This window comes from Dryobates pubescens, chromosome 9 (assembly GCF_014839835.1).
Source record: "Dryobates pubescens isolate bDryPub1 chromosome 9, bDryPub1.pri, whole genome shotgun sequence".
Taxonomy (NCBI): Eukaryota; Metazoa; Chordata; class Aves; order Piciformes; family Picidae; genus Dryobates; species Dryobates pubescens.
The window spans coordinates 4,106,016-4,123,148 of NC_071620.1; the positions used below are offsets into that span (position 1 = coordinate 4,106,016).

General features: G+C 40.8%; 1 protein-coding gene across 1 annotated transcript in view; it reads right to left on the reverse strand.

The window, feature by feature from the left end:
* The window catches only part of PTPN3 (protein tyrosine phosphatase non-receptor type 3), an 89,490-nt gene that overhangs the window by 13,348 nt on the left and 59,009 nt on the right, over positions 1–17,133 (reverse strand). The window contains exons 18-23 of the mRNA XM_054164260.1: positions 14,902–15,058; positions 12,157–12,323; positions 8,281–8,371; positions 6,801–6,862; positions 5,438–5,584; positions 1,585–1,713 (exon numbers count right to left, since the gene is read on the reverse strand). Of these exons, the coding sequence (XP_054020235.1) occupies positions 1,585–1,713; positions 5,438–5,584; positions 6,801–6,862; positions 8,281–8,371; positions 12,157–12,323; positions 14,902–15,058 (753 nt within the window). The remainder of the gene's footprint in view (positions 1–1,584; positions 1,714–5,437; positions 5,585–6,800; positions 6,863–8,280; positions 8,372–12,156; positions 12,324–14,901; positions 15,059–17,133) is intronic.

Here is a 17,133-nt window from a genome sequence, read left to right on the forward strand (position 1 = left end):
CAGTGAATTTACTCAAAAATATGCACCAGTTTGGTAAGTACTAAGCAATAACAAGTATTTGAAAAGAGTAAATTGATATTTACATGAATCGTTAGCTAACCAAAGTTAATTGGCAATCAAGTAAGCGGAGTGACAGGCACTAGAATTTGACTACATATACTCAGCAGAACTGTTTTAATGAGGTTAAGTTTTTCTCTGCTGACATTCAAGTTCATCATCTGACTTAACTGGCTGAAAAACAGAAGCAAAAATCATGCTGCACATTGACTAGATAGTTTCCCCTACCTGTACACCATCTTAACTGAAATACTTAAGTACTGGCCTCTCACACGTTTATGACTACAAAGGAAATCTTAACCATGTAAAATACATCTGGAGGCACTGTCAAGTGTTAGATTCAGTTACAAATTTATGAGACTAAAGGATTAGTCACCTTGCTGTAAAAACATCAATTAAATGTTAGATTTTAAACCAGGTTATTTCATTTTTCTTACTACTAGCAATTCTAGTAACAGCAAAAGCTACTTAACTATACAGAAGTTTAAAAGATTGACCAGTACTGGATCTGTGGAACTGTAAATAAGCATTTGGTCAGTACAAATTGATTGCTTACACACGTGTCTTATGATACCATAAACACTTTATCTTTTCAGAAAGTACTTATGACTGTAGAATTTTGAGAAAGAGATGAAGACAGAAGTGTATAAGAAATGTGAGACAACTTACAAACAAAAGCCAAACTTCATGCCCTGGGTTCAGCCTGTGGAAAGTCTAGATGTGATCTGAACACACGCTTCACAACAAGCTGATATGCAAGAAGATCTCCATCTATTTACAGCACAATTTATTATAGAACTTCAAAAAATATGTTTATTTGAACAAGCTCTAATGAAATAATCATCCTATGTGCCACACATTGAGTACTGTGTTCAGTTCTGGGCCCCTCAGTTCAGGAAAGATGTTGACTTGCTTGAACGTGCCCAGAGAAGGGCAACAAAGCTGGGGAGGGGTTTGGAGCACAAGCCCTGTAAGGAGCAGCTGAGGGAGCTGGGGTTGCTTAGCCTGGAGAAGAGGAGGCTCAGGGGAGACCTTATTGCTGTCTACAAGTACCTGAAGGGAGGTTGTAGACAGGTGGGGGTTGGCCTCTTCTCCCAGGCAATCAGCAACAGAACAAGAGGACACAATCTCAAGCTGTGCCAGGGGAGAGTTAGGCTGGATGTTAGGAAGAAATCCTTCACAGAAAGAGAGATTGGCCATTGGAATGTGCTGCCCAGGGAGGTGGTGGAGTCACTATCACTGGAAGTGTTTAAAAAGAGACTGGATGAGGCACTTGGTGCCATGGTTTAGTTGATTAGACGGTGTTGGGTGGTAGGTTGGACTTGATGATCTCAAAGGTCTTTTCCAACCTGGTTTATTCTGTGTATAATACATACATATTCTTTTACAAAAACATGTGTGTATATATACACATACTTGTGTATACTGACAGAGATGTGCATGCTCAGATACAGAGTCTGTACCTACCTGTCTCTGCATGTATTCATTCAGCTTGTTTGGGGGTAACTAAAGATAACAGACATTTACCTCAACATTTGTAATGACCATTTCTCTAACAACATAAGCAATTGTGCAATCTTCAGAGTGGCATCTGACACGAAATCTGCCATATTCCATTGCATCTGGTGGATCAGGCCAATACTGATGGCATTTGGTCTGCAAAGAAAAATCAGCACACATCAAGACTGTATACAAGCACTATTATAGCCAAGCCACTATTATAGCCAATTTCTCCTCCTATAGTTCAGGGATTTCAAGGAGTGATACAAAAATCTGTTCTGGTTTGTCAGTGAGGTGTTTATATCTGAATTTGAAAATGACATAACAAAGTATGCTAAATTCTCTATAAACTTTTGCTTTAGTAATTTATAATAGGAATTCAGATAAATTGGATGCAAGATGCTTTCTGTCTTGTACTTATCTGCAATTGCTAAAATGACTTCTCAAGGCACAATGTAGGAGGAGGAATGGATGGGTTTATTCCACTTTAAGAAAAGTGTAGGGGGCAAATTTATAGCTAAATTCAGCCACCTAATAGCTGATTATAGTGAAGACAGAGCCACACTTTTCTTCAAAGTGAACAACAAAAGAACATGAGGCAACTGAAAAGATGATGCAAAAAGGGAAAACAATTCTGTGAGGATGGCCGAGCAAGAAACGACATGTCTAGGAGACGGTGGAATCTGCATCCATGGAAATTAATCAAAGCTTAACTGATGTTGCACTGTGCAACCTGCATGAGGTTCAAAGCTGTTTCTGCTGTGAGCATAGAGGAGTTGACCAGATGTCTCCACAGGTACCTTCAAACTTGACTTATTCTTAGATCCTAAAGCTAGATCATGCTGCAATGCAAAAAGTATTGCAAACCAGCCTATCCCCCCTATTCCAGCACTGTAGTCTCATGGCAGAGAGAAGGAGCAAGGCAGGCTCCATTTCTAAAGACCCTAAGAGTTAGCTCATTCTGCACAGAGAGAGGGAGCAGGAAAAGGAATACTCAATATCACTTTCACCCCTTAACACACAGCCTCCAGAAGTTCAGTGTGCCTGATACTTGTCTGGCTGCTTCCATAAGAATGGCTTCTCTTCTCTTCTGGAAAGCAAGTAGTAAAGGTAATGCAGTCACCCTAGCAATGTTCTAAAGATTGGTCCCCTAACTTAGGTATTATTTTTTTGGCCGCTAAGAACAATGTGTCACTTTAGTTTTAGACAGGAGTTCACTGAATGGAAAAAATAAAGGTTGCATTTTGCCATTTGATCATATTTTGTGTTCCAAGGTAAACCTATTTGAAAAACACAGAGTAATGCTTACAAGTATTAGTAGCAAGAACATGCTACAGAAAGTTATTGCAGGTTCAATTATCCACAGTAATTTGGTCACACTATGAAAGTTGCCCTTCACACATTTAAGAGAAAACTAAGCTCAGAAACTGGAAGAACTTATGAACAACTTCAGTTCATGAACATGTCATTTGTCAAAAAGATATACACTCCTTTTCTATGTCAGATGTAAGACTGAAGACAGAGACATTCACTTAAATGACTAATGCTATCTAAGTTCTGAAGTTATAAAAAGCCCAGAAACATACTTATTGATGCAGGAGAACGGAATTTGCCCTCTGCCTCAGCCAGGTTTCATGTAAGGCCATAATGGCAAACTTCTATGTGCATGTGAGCATACTTGATGTCCTTTACCTGTACTTTGATGTTCATGCAGTTTGAGGTAAACCAAAATACAAGTGAGAGCTGAAGTGGAATTCAACCTTAAAATTATACCCATGAAATATCCCAAAATAAAATATGTTAATCAATTCTGCATAAAACTATGAGGAACCATTTTCCCTCCTGCATTCTGTTGCTGATAGTAAAAGGCTGATCTTCAGATCTCTACCCCTGTGCTGCTAAAATCATAGTCTTCCTTTTTCTGGTTCACCTAGAGGCAGGTAAGAGAGGCATATCTAACATGTAATTACTGTAGAAACAATCCTAATGCAAATATCTATTCCTCATTTTCAAAAAGCTAAGCTTAGAGCAGCGCTGATGACAGAAAATCTGCCACCTCATTTCCAAACTGAGCAAAGGCTGAAATGTTGTGAAATAGACTGAGCTTGAAAATGTATTCCAGTGAGAAACTAGATCAGTGAAATCTTTGTCCACTGTAGGCAGCTCAAGCTTGCCCATCAATAAAAAGGTTTCAGTGTTCCATGACAGTAATCAAAGATTTTCATCTTCCACTTCTGCAGCTTGATCTTGGAGTCAAATTGCCATAATACAAGTCCACTGCACTTACAAGAAAGTAATACTGAAGAAAAAGTCCAGCTGAGGGATAGGAATATTCAAGGGATTTGCAAAACCTCAACTTAACAAAAGTTGCCAGACACTGTACTGAAACTATATTGTGTGTGGCCACAGCAGCTGAGCTGTAATGGTTCTCTTTACTGCCTCTAGATTTTAATTATTAGTATTATTACTAGCTCCAAAAGAAAGCCAACAAACTGACATTCCCAACACATTTCTATTTCAGCCTTAGCTAATTTGTATTGCCTATCAATTTGTGATCATTGCCTGTGCCATCTAGAACTATTTATTTTTTTTAGCAATTTCTTTTAAGACTATTACAGAGTGGAAAGAGGTGGAAAATTAGGTTAAAATGTCGTAATTCTGGGGGGTTTTAGGGTTGAATTTTCAATGGCTTGAAATCCAAACTTTACCCACTATGCACAGAATTGTTGCTGTACTAGTTTACCTGAAATACTTTCCCCTTCAAGCAAAAATAATGCGTCCACTTATACCAAAAGGACATTATTGGAGGGGAGAAAAAAAATATCCTAGAACACAAATCTTAACACCACTGAAAAGAGATATTCTAGAAGGTAAAATTTCCAGGGTTTGTGAAAAGGTTTGGCATTTGCCAATGGGGATACTCTGCTTTGAACATACATCTCCTTCTATCTCAGAAAGTTCACCCACAAACTGCAGGAGTTTTGTTTACCTTGCAAGCAAGCAAAACTGAGAAAGCATTTGGTGTATAAAGGTACCAGTAGTATGCTTAGAAGTTCATGACAAAATGCCTCAAAGGTTCCAACTCACTGGGCAAAGAAGAGACTAGTACTAATCTGTATTTCTCAATACAAGGAAAAGAAAGCAGTAAATTATTTGGACTGCAGATGAACACCTTATGTAACCAGACCATGGTTAAAATCAGTTGCTTTCCAGCTTTCACATATTTCAATCAGGAATTACATTGATGCTTTACTATCTTCACATATCAATCTAATGATTGATGTGTGTTTAGGATCTCAGTGCCAGATAAATTTGCTAATGTAGGACAGATCACATAGGAAATAAAGGCTACACTGAAGACATGCAAGAGCAATCATCTTTCCCACTTCTTAAAAAAATCCCAACTGTTCAAATTTCAGCTTCTAAAAACTTCAAACCCAATCCCTTTATGTATATCAATAATGTACAAACTTCATGTTTAAAACCACAAAGGATACAATAAATCAAAGTACATTTAAAATACACCAGATATTCCTTTAGTTTTCACTGTGATATTCTGAAATTAATAGGGTCCTATGATTAAAAAAGAATTATCAGAGAAATTCTATGAAAGAATCCAAACCATAAATAAAATACAAATAAAAAGTAAGCAAGTTAATTTCTGACTACCAGACAGCTGGATTGTTTTCAAAGGTGTAGAACAAAAAGAAAGTTGTAGAGTATCTGTTCCTCTAAGTTATACAGAAATCTTAGCATTCAGAGAAATGATTCAACAGAATAACCTGGACTATTTTAGTCTTACTTAAGCATAACAATAGGGGGGAAAACTGTTTAAAGGCACAGCACCTTTCTACATCATAGAAAGAACCTGAACACTTACTCGTCCTCGTTCAGTGAGAGTTGTTAACATGATGATCAGTGACAACTTGTGATCCCAGACTACTTGCCAGAAGTGTGCACACGTGTGTGGAAGAGGCCCCTGAGTTGCAATGTACCTGTTCACAATGCCCGCAGAAGGAATTTCCATCTATAAAGAGAAAAGTCTGCTTTCACTACTCAAGCACTGTTTTAATTCAGCATCTCATTCAAACAATTGGTTATGTGAAAAATGTGATTTAAACCAGATGTATACTATAGATTCTATCATCCTGAACTAGGAAAACATAGAATCACAGAGTGGTCTAGGTTGGAAGAGACCTCCAAAGGGCATCTAGTCCAACCCTCTCTGCAGTCAGCTGGGGCATCCTCAACTAGATCAGTGTGGTGGTTTGAGCCTTAACTTGAGCTCAAGAGCTCAAATGGGGACAAGGCTGAGAATCCCTCCCCCACAGCCCCGCTCCTCTTTCCCAATAGATAGAAAAACAAAAAGGAAGGGAGCAAATCCACCAAGAAATAATTTGGGTTTGGCTTGGAATCAGAGTATATATATATATATATATATATTTATGTAACAATGACAGGCAGGGTTCACAAGGGTAAGAAACAAGGATGGATGAGAAGGGGAAAGAAATATGAAATACAGAACCAGTCCTTTGCAAAGTGTGGAAGCAGCAGGGAGGACCATGTGGCAGGGGAGCAGCAAGCCAGCAGCAGCTCTCTTTCGTCCCCATGAAGAAGGAAGAGAGCAATGGCTGCAATGTCCTCCCTTTTATACCCCTGCTGGACAAGGCTGGGGGGGGACTGGAACAGACCAAGTCAGTTTCCCAGGGGGAGAACACCCTGGAGGGCAAAAACTCTCACATGCCCTCCCCCACTGTTTTCAGGATGGGCATAGCCTACCAGAATCAGGCTGCCCAGAGCCCTGTCAAGCCTCACTTTGAGTATCTCCAGGGATGGGGCCCCAGCCACCTCCCTGGGCAACCTGTTCCAGTGTTCCATCACCCTCAGAGTAAAGAACCTGTTCCTAATATCAAATCTAAATCTGATCTTTTTTAGTTTGAAGCCATTGCCCTTCATTCTATTAGAGCAGGCCGTTGTAAACAGTCAGCCTCAGCATTTGCAGTATATGGAAAGGCAAACAATTGTTACTGGTTAAAAAATCTGCACGTATCACAGTATACACCACACGCCTGCATTTCATGTGCATCAGGATGGTCAATTGTATCACATGAGACACTTCAACTTTTACATTTACAAATCCCCCAAATATAAAAATGAAAATCTCCTTATTCCTCAAAAATGATGCATTTTGCCTGCTGTTGTAATACAGAAAGTGAACACATGCAAAACGTTTTATGACTTACATTCACGTAATTTGCATTAATGTAATCTTCATCTCCACGCAGTATTATCCTTGTTGCATCATCTGCACACAAACACACGAAAGGGAATAAAATGAGCAATCAATGGGCATGTTTCCCTTTTAGTCAGTTAAAAAAAAAAAGGCATTATAGAATCATAGAATCAATAAGGTTGGAAAAGACCTCAAAGATCATCAAGTCCAACCTGTCACCCAACACCTCACGACTACTAAACCATGGCACCAAGTGCCACATCCAATCCCCTCTTGAACACCTCCAGGGATGGTGACTCCATGACCTCCCTGGGCAGCCCATTCCAATGGCTAACAACTCTCTTGGTGAAGAACTTTCTCCTCACCTTGAGCCTAAACTTCCCCTGGCGCAGCTCCAAACTGTGTCCTCTTGTTCTGGTGCTGGTTGCCGGGGAGAAGAGGCCAACCCCCTCCTGGCTACAACCTCCCTTCAGGCAGTTGTAGAGAGCAATAAGGTCTCCCCTGAGCCTCCCAATCCCAACTCCCTCAGCCTCTCCTCATAGGGCTTGTGCTCAAGGCCTCTTACCAGCCTCGTCACCCTTCTCTGGACACCTTCAAAAGTCTCAATGTCCTTCTTAAACTGAGGAGCCCGGAACTGGACACAGGTGTAGCCTAACCAGTGCTGAGTACAGGGGCACAATGACTTCCCTGCTCCTGCTGCCCACACTGTTCCTGATACAGGCTAGGATGCCATTGCCCTTCTTAGACACCTGGGCACACTGCTGGCTCATGTTCAGCTGCTGTCAATCAATACCCCTAGGTCCCTTTCTGTCTGGGAGCTCTTCAGCCACTCTGACCCCAGCCTGTAGGACTGCCTGGGTTTGTTGTGGCCAAAGTGCAGCACCTGGCACTTGGACTTGTTGAATGCCATCCCGTTGGACTCTCCCCATCTGTCCAGCCTATCAAGGTCCCTCTGCAGATCCCTTCTACCCTCTAACCAATCTACATCTGCTCCCAACTTGGTGTCATCTGCAAATTTGCTGATGATGGTCTCAATCCACTCATCCAGATCATAAATAAAGATACTGAACAGGATGGGGCCCAGAACTAATCCCTGGAGGATGCCACTGGTGACTGGCTGCCAGCTGGATGTGGCACCATTCACCACCACTCTCCTGGCTCAGCCCTCCAGCCAGTTCCTAACCCAGCACAGAGTGCTGCTGTCCAAGCCATGAGCTGACATCTTGGCCAGGAGTTTGCTGTGGGGGATGGTGTCAAAGACCTTGCAGAAGTCCAGGTAGACCACATCAACAGATGCACAAACAGCAGAATACAAACAAAAATAGATTACACTTTAGAAAATAAACTATACAGTTTTATTACATAGTAATATACAATTATATAACATATAACATTATATATTGTATATTTATTATATATAGTATACATTTTATAAAACATACAACTGTTATAAAAAATAAAAAAGGGAAGAAACTGTAATTAATACTTACAGGGTAGAACATCCTTATATCTATTCTTGTCCATATTATGAGGTAACTTTGCAAATGTAACAGCCAACCCTGGTTTCTTCCTATAAAGTTGCTGCAAAACATAATGAAAAATGGAAGGGTTTTGAGGGATGTGATTATGCTATACACACAAAACAGATTCATATGAAAAGACCTAGACTGTTCAAAAAAGATTATAATAATTTCTTTAATATTTTTCCTACCTATATGCAAAATTAGCCTGAGAGATTTTTCTATTCCATTTGGCAAGAATTTTTGTTATCACAGTATCACCAGAAAGAGACCTCAAAGATCACTGAGACCAACCTGTCACCACAGACCTCATGACTAATTGCTAATCTATCTATCATTGCTAATCTATCATCATCTTTAGATGAATTTCTAAGGAAAAAAGCCAACCAGGAAGTGTGAGTGATTGATAGAAACCATTTCCCTGCAAAGCTGCCTTTTTGTTACAAACCTGTAGATTGGAAGGAATAGAGAGCTGAGGATGGAAGAAGTGAGCAGTAAGAGACTTGAGAAGAGAAAATAGTTGCAGACTGGCATTTTAAAGAATCAACTGTAACACAAAAACATTTCAGACAAGCTTTTGTTTTCTGAACTAGACCCACCACATTTAATCCCACAAGTAACTGAAAAAAAGCAAAGCTTCAATGTATCACAATCACTTCACATGTGATTCTCTTTCAGCTGCCTAGGGAGCTGGTAGAGTCACCATCACTGGAGGTGTTCAGGAAGAGGCTGGATGGGGTGCTTGGTGCCATGGTTTAGTTGATTAGATAGTGTTGGATGATAGGTTGGACTCAATGATCTCAAAGGTCTTTTCCAACCTGGTTAATTCTATCCTATCCTATGCTATCCTATGCTATCCTATCCTTATCTTGCAAACTTCATCTGGAGTACAAGTGTATAGCCAAAATTTTAAGGTCAGAATGCATAAAATGCATCTTGCAAGAGACAACAAGAGGTACAGAGAGGGAAAAAACAAGACCACTTAAGAAATGTAATTATACAACTACATTTTTTTCTGTATTACATATACAAAAAAGCAACTTATAACTGAGTTACCAACTTGGCTGTGCCAATGTTAATATGCTTCATTGAACACTTGCCAAAGACCTTATTCTATTTTACATGCTTAATAAAGACTTAGACTCTGGGTCCATACATAAAGTGGAATGAAACAAATACAAGGCTAGAATCCCCTATGTTGTTTGAGAGAAAAAGAACACAAGAAGTTTATTCTGCTGTGAGATTTACTGGATCTTAAGACTCTGTATCAAAGCTCATGATGTTTTTCAACCTGAACAGCCATAAACAAGCCATATGAGTACTTGATAACACATGCAACTGAACAGCCTGAATCACTTATAACTCAAGTTCCATTTTACTAAAGCCAAGAGGCAATTTCTGCTTTTTATGGGAGACAAGAATTTAATGTTAAGGAACAATTCTGGATCTTCATTATTGTTGCCTGGCAAAAAGTTATTTGCCACTGACAGACCTCTTAAATTCTATTTAAGTAGAGGAAGATAATCTAGAAAAACTTGAATATTCACAGTCTACTGGCTAATTATTTTCTGTTTTACTAATGTGAATGCAGAGTTGGAGAGCCACCAAAGCTGATGAGTTGATGCTGAAATTATTTCTTTTCTTCAAAATTATCATGTTTGGATCCACAATGGCAAAACAAGAACATACACATTCTATACTCCCTTGTCACTAGAGAAGCAGTTAAATGACCTTTTGGAATTTCTTATGATAACACTGAAGGAACTAATTTCATAAAATATTAGTCAGTTTTCTATGACATTTCATGACATAGAATCATAGAATTGTTAGGATTGGAAGGAACCTCAAGGATCACCTAGTTCCAACCACCCTGTCAGGGGCAGGGACACCTCACATTACATCAGGTTGCTCAGAGCCACATCCAGCCTGGCCTTAAAAACTTCCAGGGATGAGGCTTCCACCATCTCTGTGGGCAACTTGTTCCAGAGTCTCATCACTGTCATGGTGAAGAACTTATTTCTAACATCCAATCTGAATCTATCCATTGTAGATTTGTTCCATTCCCGCTAGTCCTATCATTACCTGACACCCTAAAAAGTCCCTTCCCAGATTTCTTGTAGGCCCCCTTGAGATACTGGAAGGCCACAATTAGGTAGCCTTGGAGCCTTGGACCCTTCTCTTCTCCAGACTGAATAGCCCCAACTCCCTCAGTCTGTTCTCATAGCAGAGGAGCTCCAGCCCTCTGATCATCCTTGTGGCCCTTCTCTGGACATGTTCCAGCACCTCCAGATCCTTCCTGTAACAGGGGCTCTAGAACTGGATACAATACTCTAGGTGGGGTCTCACCAGAGTGGAGTAGAAGGGGAGAATCACCTCCTGGCTATGTGTCTCTTGGTGTAGCACAGGATGTGATTGGCTTTCTAGGCTGCAAGTCCACGCTTGCAGCTCATGCTGAGCTTCTCATCCCCCAGCACCCCCAGGTCCTTTTCTTCAGGGCTGCTCTCAAGCCAGTAGCTGCCCACCCTGTATCAGTGCTTGGGATTGCCCCATTATCTTCCATTATTCCGGGAGTGTGGCTGGAGCCTTTGCCAGTGAATACTGAAGAAGTCATTGAGAACCTTAGCTGTCTCCATATCACTTGTCAGCAGCTCACCTGTTTCCTTTCTGAGGGGGCCCACACATTCCCTAGTCTTCTTTTTACCATTAATATATCTAAAGAAATTTTTACTGTTCCCCTTGATCTCCCTGGCTAAATTTAATTCTAACTGAGCTTTAGCTTTTCTAACCAGGTCTCCTGCTGCTCAGGCAGCTTCCTGATATGCCTCCCACTCTAGTTGGCCTTTCTTCCACCCCTTGTAGAGTTCCTGTTTGTGTGACAGTGTGTCCAGGAGCTCCTTGCTCATCCAGGCATGACAACATGACAAGCATTATTTTATTAATCTATACAGCAGTTCTTCAAAGTCTCATTCTATATACAGGGAAATCTCAAAACAATGTAATGTGTCTGAGAAGTAACCATCAGTTGTTTATAGATTGCCAGGGAGGAACAATACAGAAGGAGAAGTTACAAATGTCCTGCAAATGGAAATTAACATTCTAACACTTTCACATCTACCTCTGAGAAGAAGATGAGGAATGGCCAAGTTGCTCCTGTTATTTCATGAAAGATGGCAACAAGGGAGAACTTGAAACCCTAACTTAAGGTATTAAAGATGCTTTAGAACATCACTGAGTACAAGTACAAAGTACAAGACTGACCTCTGTCAAAACTCCATTATTCTACTCAATAAAATACTGAAGAAAATTTAGTGAGCTTTGGGTATTTGAGGTGGAAACATGACAACTAAAACACATTTTTCTCAGCAGATGATATTTTAGGCAAGACTGATAACTAATCCCTCCCTATCCTACACAGCGCAGGGTGAAACTAAAGGGCAACCAGAACAAGAGGACACAGTCTCAAGCTGCACCAGGGGAGGTTAAGGCTGGATGTTAGGAAGAAGTTCTTCACAGAAAGAGAGACTGGCCATTGGAATGTGCTGCCCAGGGAGGTGGTGGAGTCACCATCCCTGGGAGTGTTTAAAAAGAGCCTGGATGAGGCACTTGGTGCCATGGTTTAGTTGATTAGATGGTGTTGGGTGACAGGTTGGACTTGATGATCTCGAAGATCTTTTCCAACCTGGTCTATTCTATTCTATTCTGTTTAATTCTAAGTCATATTTTTGCTTTCTTGATGTAAGACTGAACAGGAGCAATGAGCTTTCCAATTAACTAAGCCCTTACATTACTGGCTGGTCACAGCTACTGGTCAACATTAATAGCATTTGAGAGCTGAGTATTACTTACCTCAAACTGAATTAGGACAGTCCCACTTTCCAGCCCTCTCCTTAGCTGTTCCATTGACTCCTCCAGTGTATCACCACCATACTCAGAATAGATAGGAAGAATAGATTCTGAGAGATTGTGAGAATCCACTTCATCTTCTAATTTAGGCTCCACAAATTGTTTAACGACTGAAAGATGCAGTGAAATTCAAAAATACATTACAAGCAGCGTTAATGCGTTTGCAGCACATTAAAATTCACCAGCTTGCAAGAACAACAGAATTTGCAAAGACAAGGCCTCAGGAAAGCAAAGAGCAACAAATTTAATTGCTTTTCTTCATGTACTCTATTACTGTAGAAGCTACAGAGAGTAGAATGTCCCTTATAATCTTTCACAAGATGAAACCCCCCAAAGAATCTACAAAGGCAAAGAACTTCACTTTCAAGCACAATGGTGTTTTGGTCTATAACTCTTATCTTACAGAATGAACTGCTGAATAGGGTGATGAATCACAACATCCACCACAGTAAAAAAGGAATTTTAACTAAAAGCATTTAGAGAATTATTAATAGAGTATCTCTTTAAGAGGTTTATAGAAGCTTGGACCTCCAACAGCAAAACAGACTCAAAGATTGTTTAGTCCCTTGCCATTAGCAAAGCAAGTGAATAAGCTTTTGCAACTGCTTATGCTAACACTGAAGGAACTAACTTAACAAACTAGTAAAACATAAATGACTAGTTTATGACATTCTTTGCTAACATTAAAAAACATGACAAACATTGAGCTAATCCACATAGTAGCTCTGTTTCTATGAAAGCCTTTGTATCATCAAATGTGTTCAGCTGTGGTTATTCTCCGCAGTGATCAGCATGGCTTATACATGCCAAGCAAACGGGGAGCTGTTCAGACTCATACCTATACAACAATTGACGTGGGGCCACAGGTTATCTTTAGCTAAGAGCAGACTTCTCTATTTGGAAATAGGAAGGGGACAAGAAATGTTAACAAAAGACAGTCTCAAGCTGCGCCAGGGGAAGTTTAGGCTGGAGGTGAGGAGAAAGTTCTTCACTGAAAGAGTTGTTAGCCATTGGAATGGGCTGCTGAGGGAGGTGGTGGAGTCACCATCCCTGGAGGTGTTCAAGAGGGGACTGGACGTGGCACTTGGTGCCATGGTTTAGTCATGAGGTCTGTGGTGACAGGTTGGACTTGATAATCTTTGAGGTCTCTTCCAACCTTGGTGATTCTGTAAATACTGCTGAGACACAGTGGGAAGTCCTAAAGTAATAGGAACAGGACTGCTATTGGAAAAACAAGATCAAGATCCCATCTCTCTTCCTAAAAACCCATGAAATTTTAAACAAAATACATGCTACAGGAGAACATGTAATTTAAGTAGTTTTATTCCCTCCTGTTCCACAGAGATTCCTTCAGATTTTTAAGTCAAATTCCTTCAGATTTTTAAGTTCAAAAAGACATTAAAAAATGGATTGGATGTGGCACTTGAAGCCATGGTTTAGTTAGTCATGAGCTCTTGGGTGATAGGTTGGACTTGATGATCTCTGATGTAGTTTCCAACCTTATTGATTCTATGATTCTATGGATTCTATGATTCTAATCGTGTGTGTTAAGGTCTTACCCTAGCTATTAAGGAAAGCAAGTAACGAACTAAGTTCCCCATCATCTGACAGCTCTTTGGATCTGCATGTGTTTAAACACAAAGCAAGTAAAACCAAGATGGACAGGTTTCCCATATTTTAAATATACAGGCTTAAGGCGCTGCATGTTTCGGAGATTGTCTTCTGTCTGCTGGCAGGAGATTAGGAAGTAGCCAGCACAGGTCACAAAATGTCTACTGTAAGAATGGAAAAAAAGGGAAAAAAATCAACAAAAAGGCAGCTTCTTTGGTTTGTTTCATTGCACAATTGTACTCAGCACTGGTTAGGCCACACCTTGAGTCCTGTGTACAGTTCTGGGCCCCTCAGTTTAAGAAGGACATTGAGACTCTTGAATGTGTCCAGAGAAGGCCAATGAGGCTGGAGAGAGGCCTTGAGCACAGCCCTACGAGGAGAGGCTGAAGGAGCTGGGATTGTTTAGCCTGGAGAAGAGGAGGCTCAGGGGACACCTTATTGCTGTCTACAGCTACCTGAAGGGAGGCTGTAGCCAGGAGGGGGTTGGTCTCTTCTCCCAGGCAACCAGCACCAGAACAAGAGGACACAGTCTCAAGCTGCACCAGGGGAAGTTTAAGCTTGAGGTGAGGAGAAAGTTCTTCACAGAAAGAGTAATTGGCCATTGGAATGTGCTGCCCACGGAGGTCATGGAGTCACCATCCCTGGAGGTGTTCAAAAAGGGATTGGACATGGCACTTGAAGCCATGGTTTAGTAGTCATGAGTGAGTCTTGGGTGACAGGTTGGACTTGATGATCTTTGAGGTCTTTTCCATCCTTTTTGGTTCTATGATTTTATGAACAGCCCATCAGTATTCACATATCTGCAACTGGGGATTTGTCAAATTAGGCTATGTTTAAAAAGAACCCCATGAAACCACAACCAACAAACAACAGCCATTTGTAAGGGACTATTTTTTTTTTCTCATAGATTTTTAGGCTTGAAAAATAAGACTATTCGTACTAATTCATCTGCTTTTTAGCACAGACCTATTCCCAGTGCACCGAGAGCACATTTATGTAAGCGGGAGAGGGAACGCCACCAAGGTGAAGAGCAGCAGTCTCAAAAACAGTAGAAGTTAATCAAATTAGCCCAGTTACCTTTCCGCCTGACCAAAAGCGCGAGCTCTCTTGTGTGAGATTCTCTGCTGGCTTTTATGAACATGACCACCTGGTCGTGCGTGTGCTCCGAGATATCCCGGCCATTTATTAATACTATCTGATCACCTTCATTCAGTTTTGGAATGCATTTATCCGCCTGTTTCAAGACCAAAGAAACACATTAATATTGTTGCATGCAGTCATATAAGCAGGAACACATCAGGACATTAAGTTCATTGTGCAAGCCAAGTGTCCAGAGTCTTCCTGACAAAGTCTCATCTTCTGTAACAGACGTTCTATCAAAGGCTTCAGATCTAAAGCTGTCTTTCTTGCTCCAAAGCATCTCAACCAAGATGAAAAGCAGTACAAAAAGTGTACTGGTAGCTATAAAATGATTTTGTATTTATCAAACAGCCATCACTGCACTGCACTGCACTGGTTAGGCCGCACCTCGAGTACTGTGTCCAGTTCTGGGCCCCTCAGTTTAGGAAGGATGTTGACTTGCTGGAGCGTGTCCAGAGAAGGGCAACAAAGATGGTGAGGGGTTTGGAACACAAGCCCTATGAGGAGAGGCTGAGAGAGCTGGGGTTGCTTAGCCTGGAGAAGAGGAGACTCAGGGGAGACCTTATTGCTCTCTACAACTCCCTGAAGGGAGGTTGTAGACAGGAGGGGGTTGGTCTCTGCTCCCAGGCAGCCAGCACCAGAACAAGAGGACACAGTCTCAAGCTGCACCAGGGGAGGTTTAGGCTGGATGTTAGGAAGAAGTTCTACACAGAGAGAGTGATTGCCCATTGGAATGGACTGCCCGGGTAGGTGGTAGAGTCACCATCATTGGAGGTGTTCAGGTGGAGACTTGATAGGGTGCTTGGTGCCATGGTTGAGTTGATTAGGTGGGCTGGATTAGTTGATAGGTTGGATGCGATGATCTTGAATGTCTCTTCCAACCTGGTCTATTCTATTCTATGCTATTCTATTCTATTCTATCATCAAATTGCTCTTAAAGATGTAAATGTTAAGACACCAAGCCTCAGCAATCACTGCTGATAGCCATTTGAAAATGAATTTCTGGGGAACGGGTTTTGGGCACACACTTTTCATGGGCACACAGTTTTCATGCAGTGAATACTGAAAAGTCAAAACATAATTTTGATGAACATAATTTAAGTAATATGTCAGACATTCTCCAGACATGTACTTTTTAAAATGTAAAGAAATCTATGCAGTTTTCATCTCTCTGTTATCTAGCAGATTTTGTTTGGTGGATATGTAATGATGTCTACAAATACAGAACATTTTTTCCTCACTTCGTTCACTGAGGTTTTAACAAGAAGATGCAGGTAAGTAGCCTGCATTTGTGACAAATCCTTTTGCTACCTGTGCTGCAGTGAAGACTAAAGCAAGGTTTTCTCCATCTCAAATGAAATCTTACATCTTCCCAGGGATACAGCAGTTTATATTAACTGTTGAACATTACAGTTTGGCTTTATTCTGCCACACTTCCTAGTATGCTTAGTTCTAAGTTCAGTGCAAAGCAATTCAAGATATGGCTAGAACATGATGATGATATTATGAAGATAATTAAGGGACTAGAGCATCTGTCATATGAAGAAAGGCTGAGAAACCTCTGAGTGTTTAGCCTAGAAAAGTCTATGGAGGGATCTTGTCAATAAATACTTAAGGGGAAACTGCAGATAAGATAAGATGGAGCCAAACTCTCTTCAGTAGCACTTAGTGACAGGACAGGAGACAATGAGCACAAGCACAGGAGGCTTCATTTGAACATCAAGAAACACCTTTTCACGTGAGGACAAATGAGTACTGGAGCAGGCTGCCTGGAGACACTGTGGAATCTCCCACCTTGATGTATTCAAAAGTCATCCGGACACGGTCCTGGACAACTGGCTCTAGGTGATCCCTGAGCAGTGGAGGTTGTACAAGATGACCTGTAGGCCCCTTCCAACTTCCTGTGATCACTAATTAGAATGTGCAGGACTCTATAACCTTTTGAGTCTTGAGTAGTATAATAAATTTCTTTTCATTTGTACATCTTTTTTTCCTTTCTTTTCATTTTTTTTAGATTTTATTTGTTATATAAATGCTACTCTCTTTTCATAGTTCCCTGTATTTCTTTCAGGCCAGTGCAGGTTCCTTTAACTGTATTCATCTAAATACAAATTAATTAGCCTAATGAAAGAAACCATCACAAATCCCACAACTGGGAACAAGTTGTTC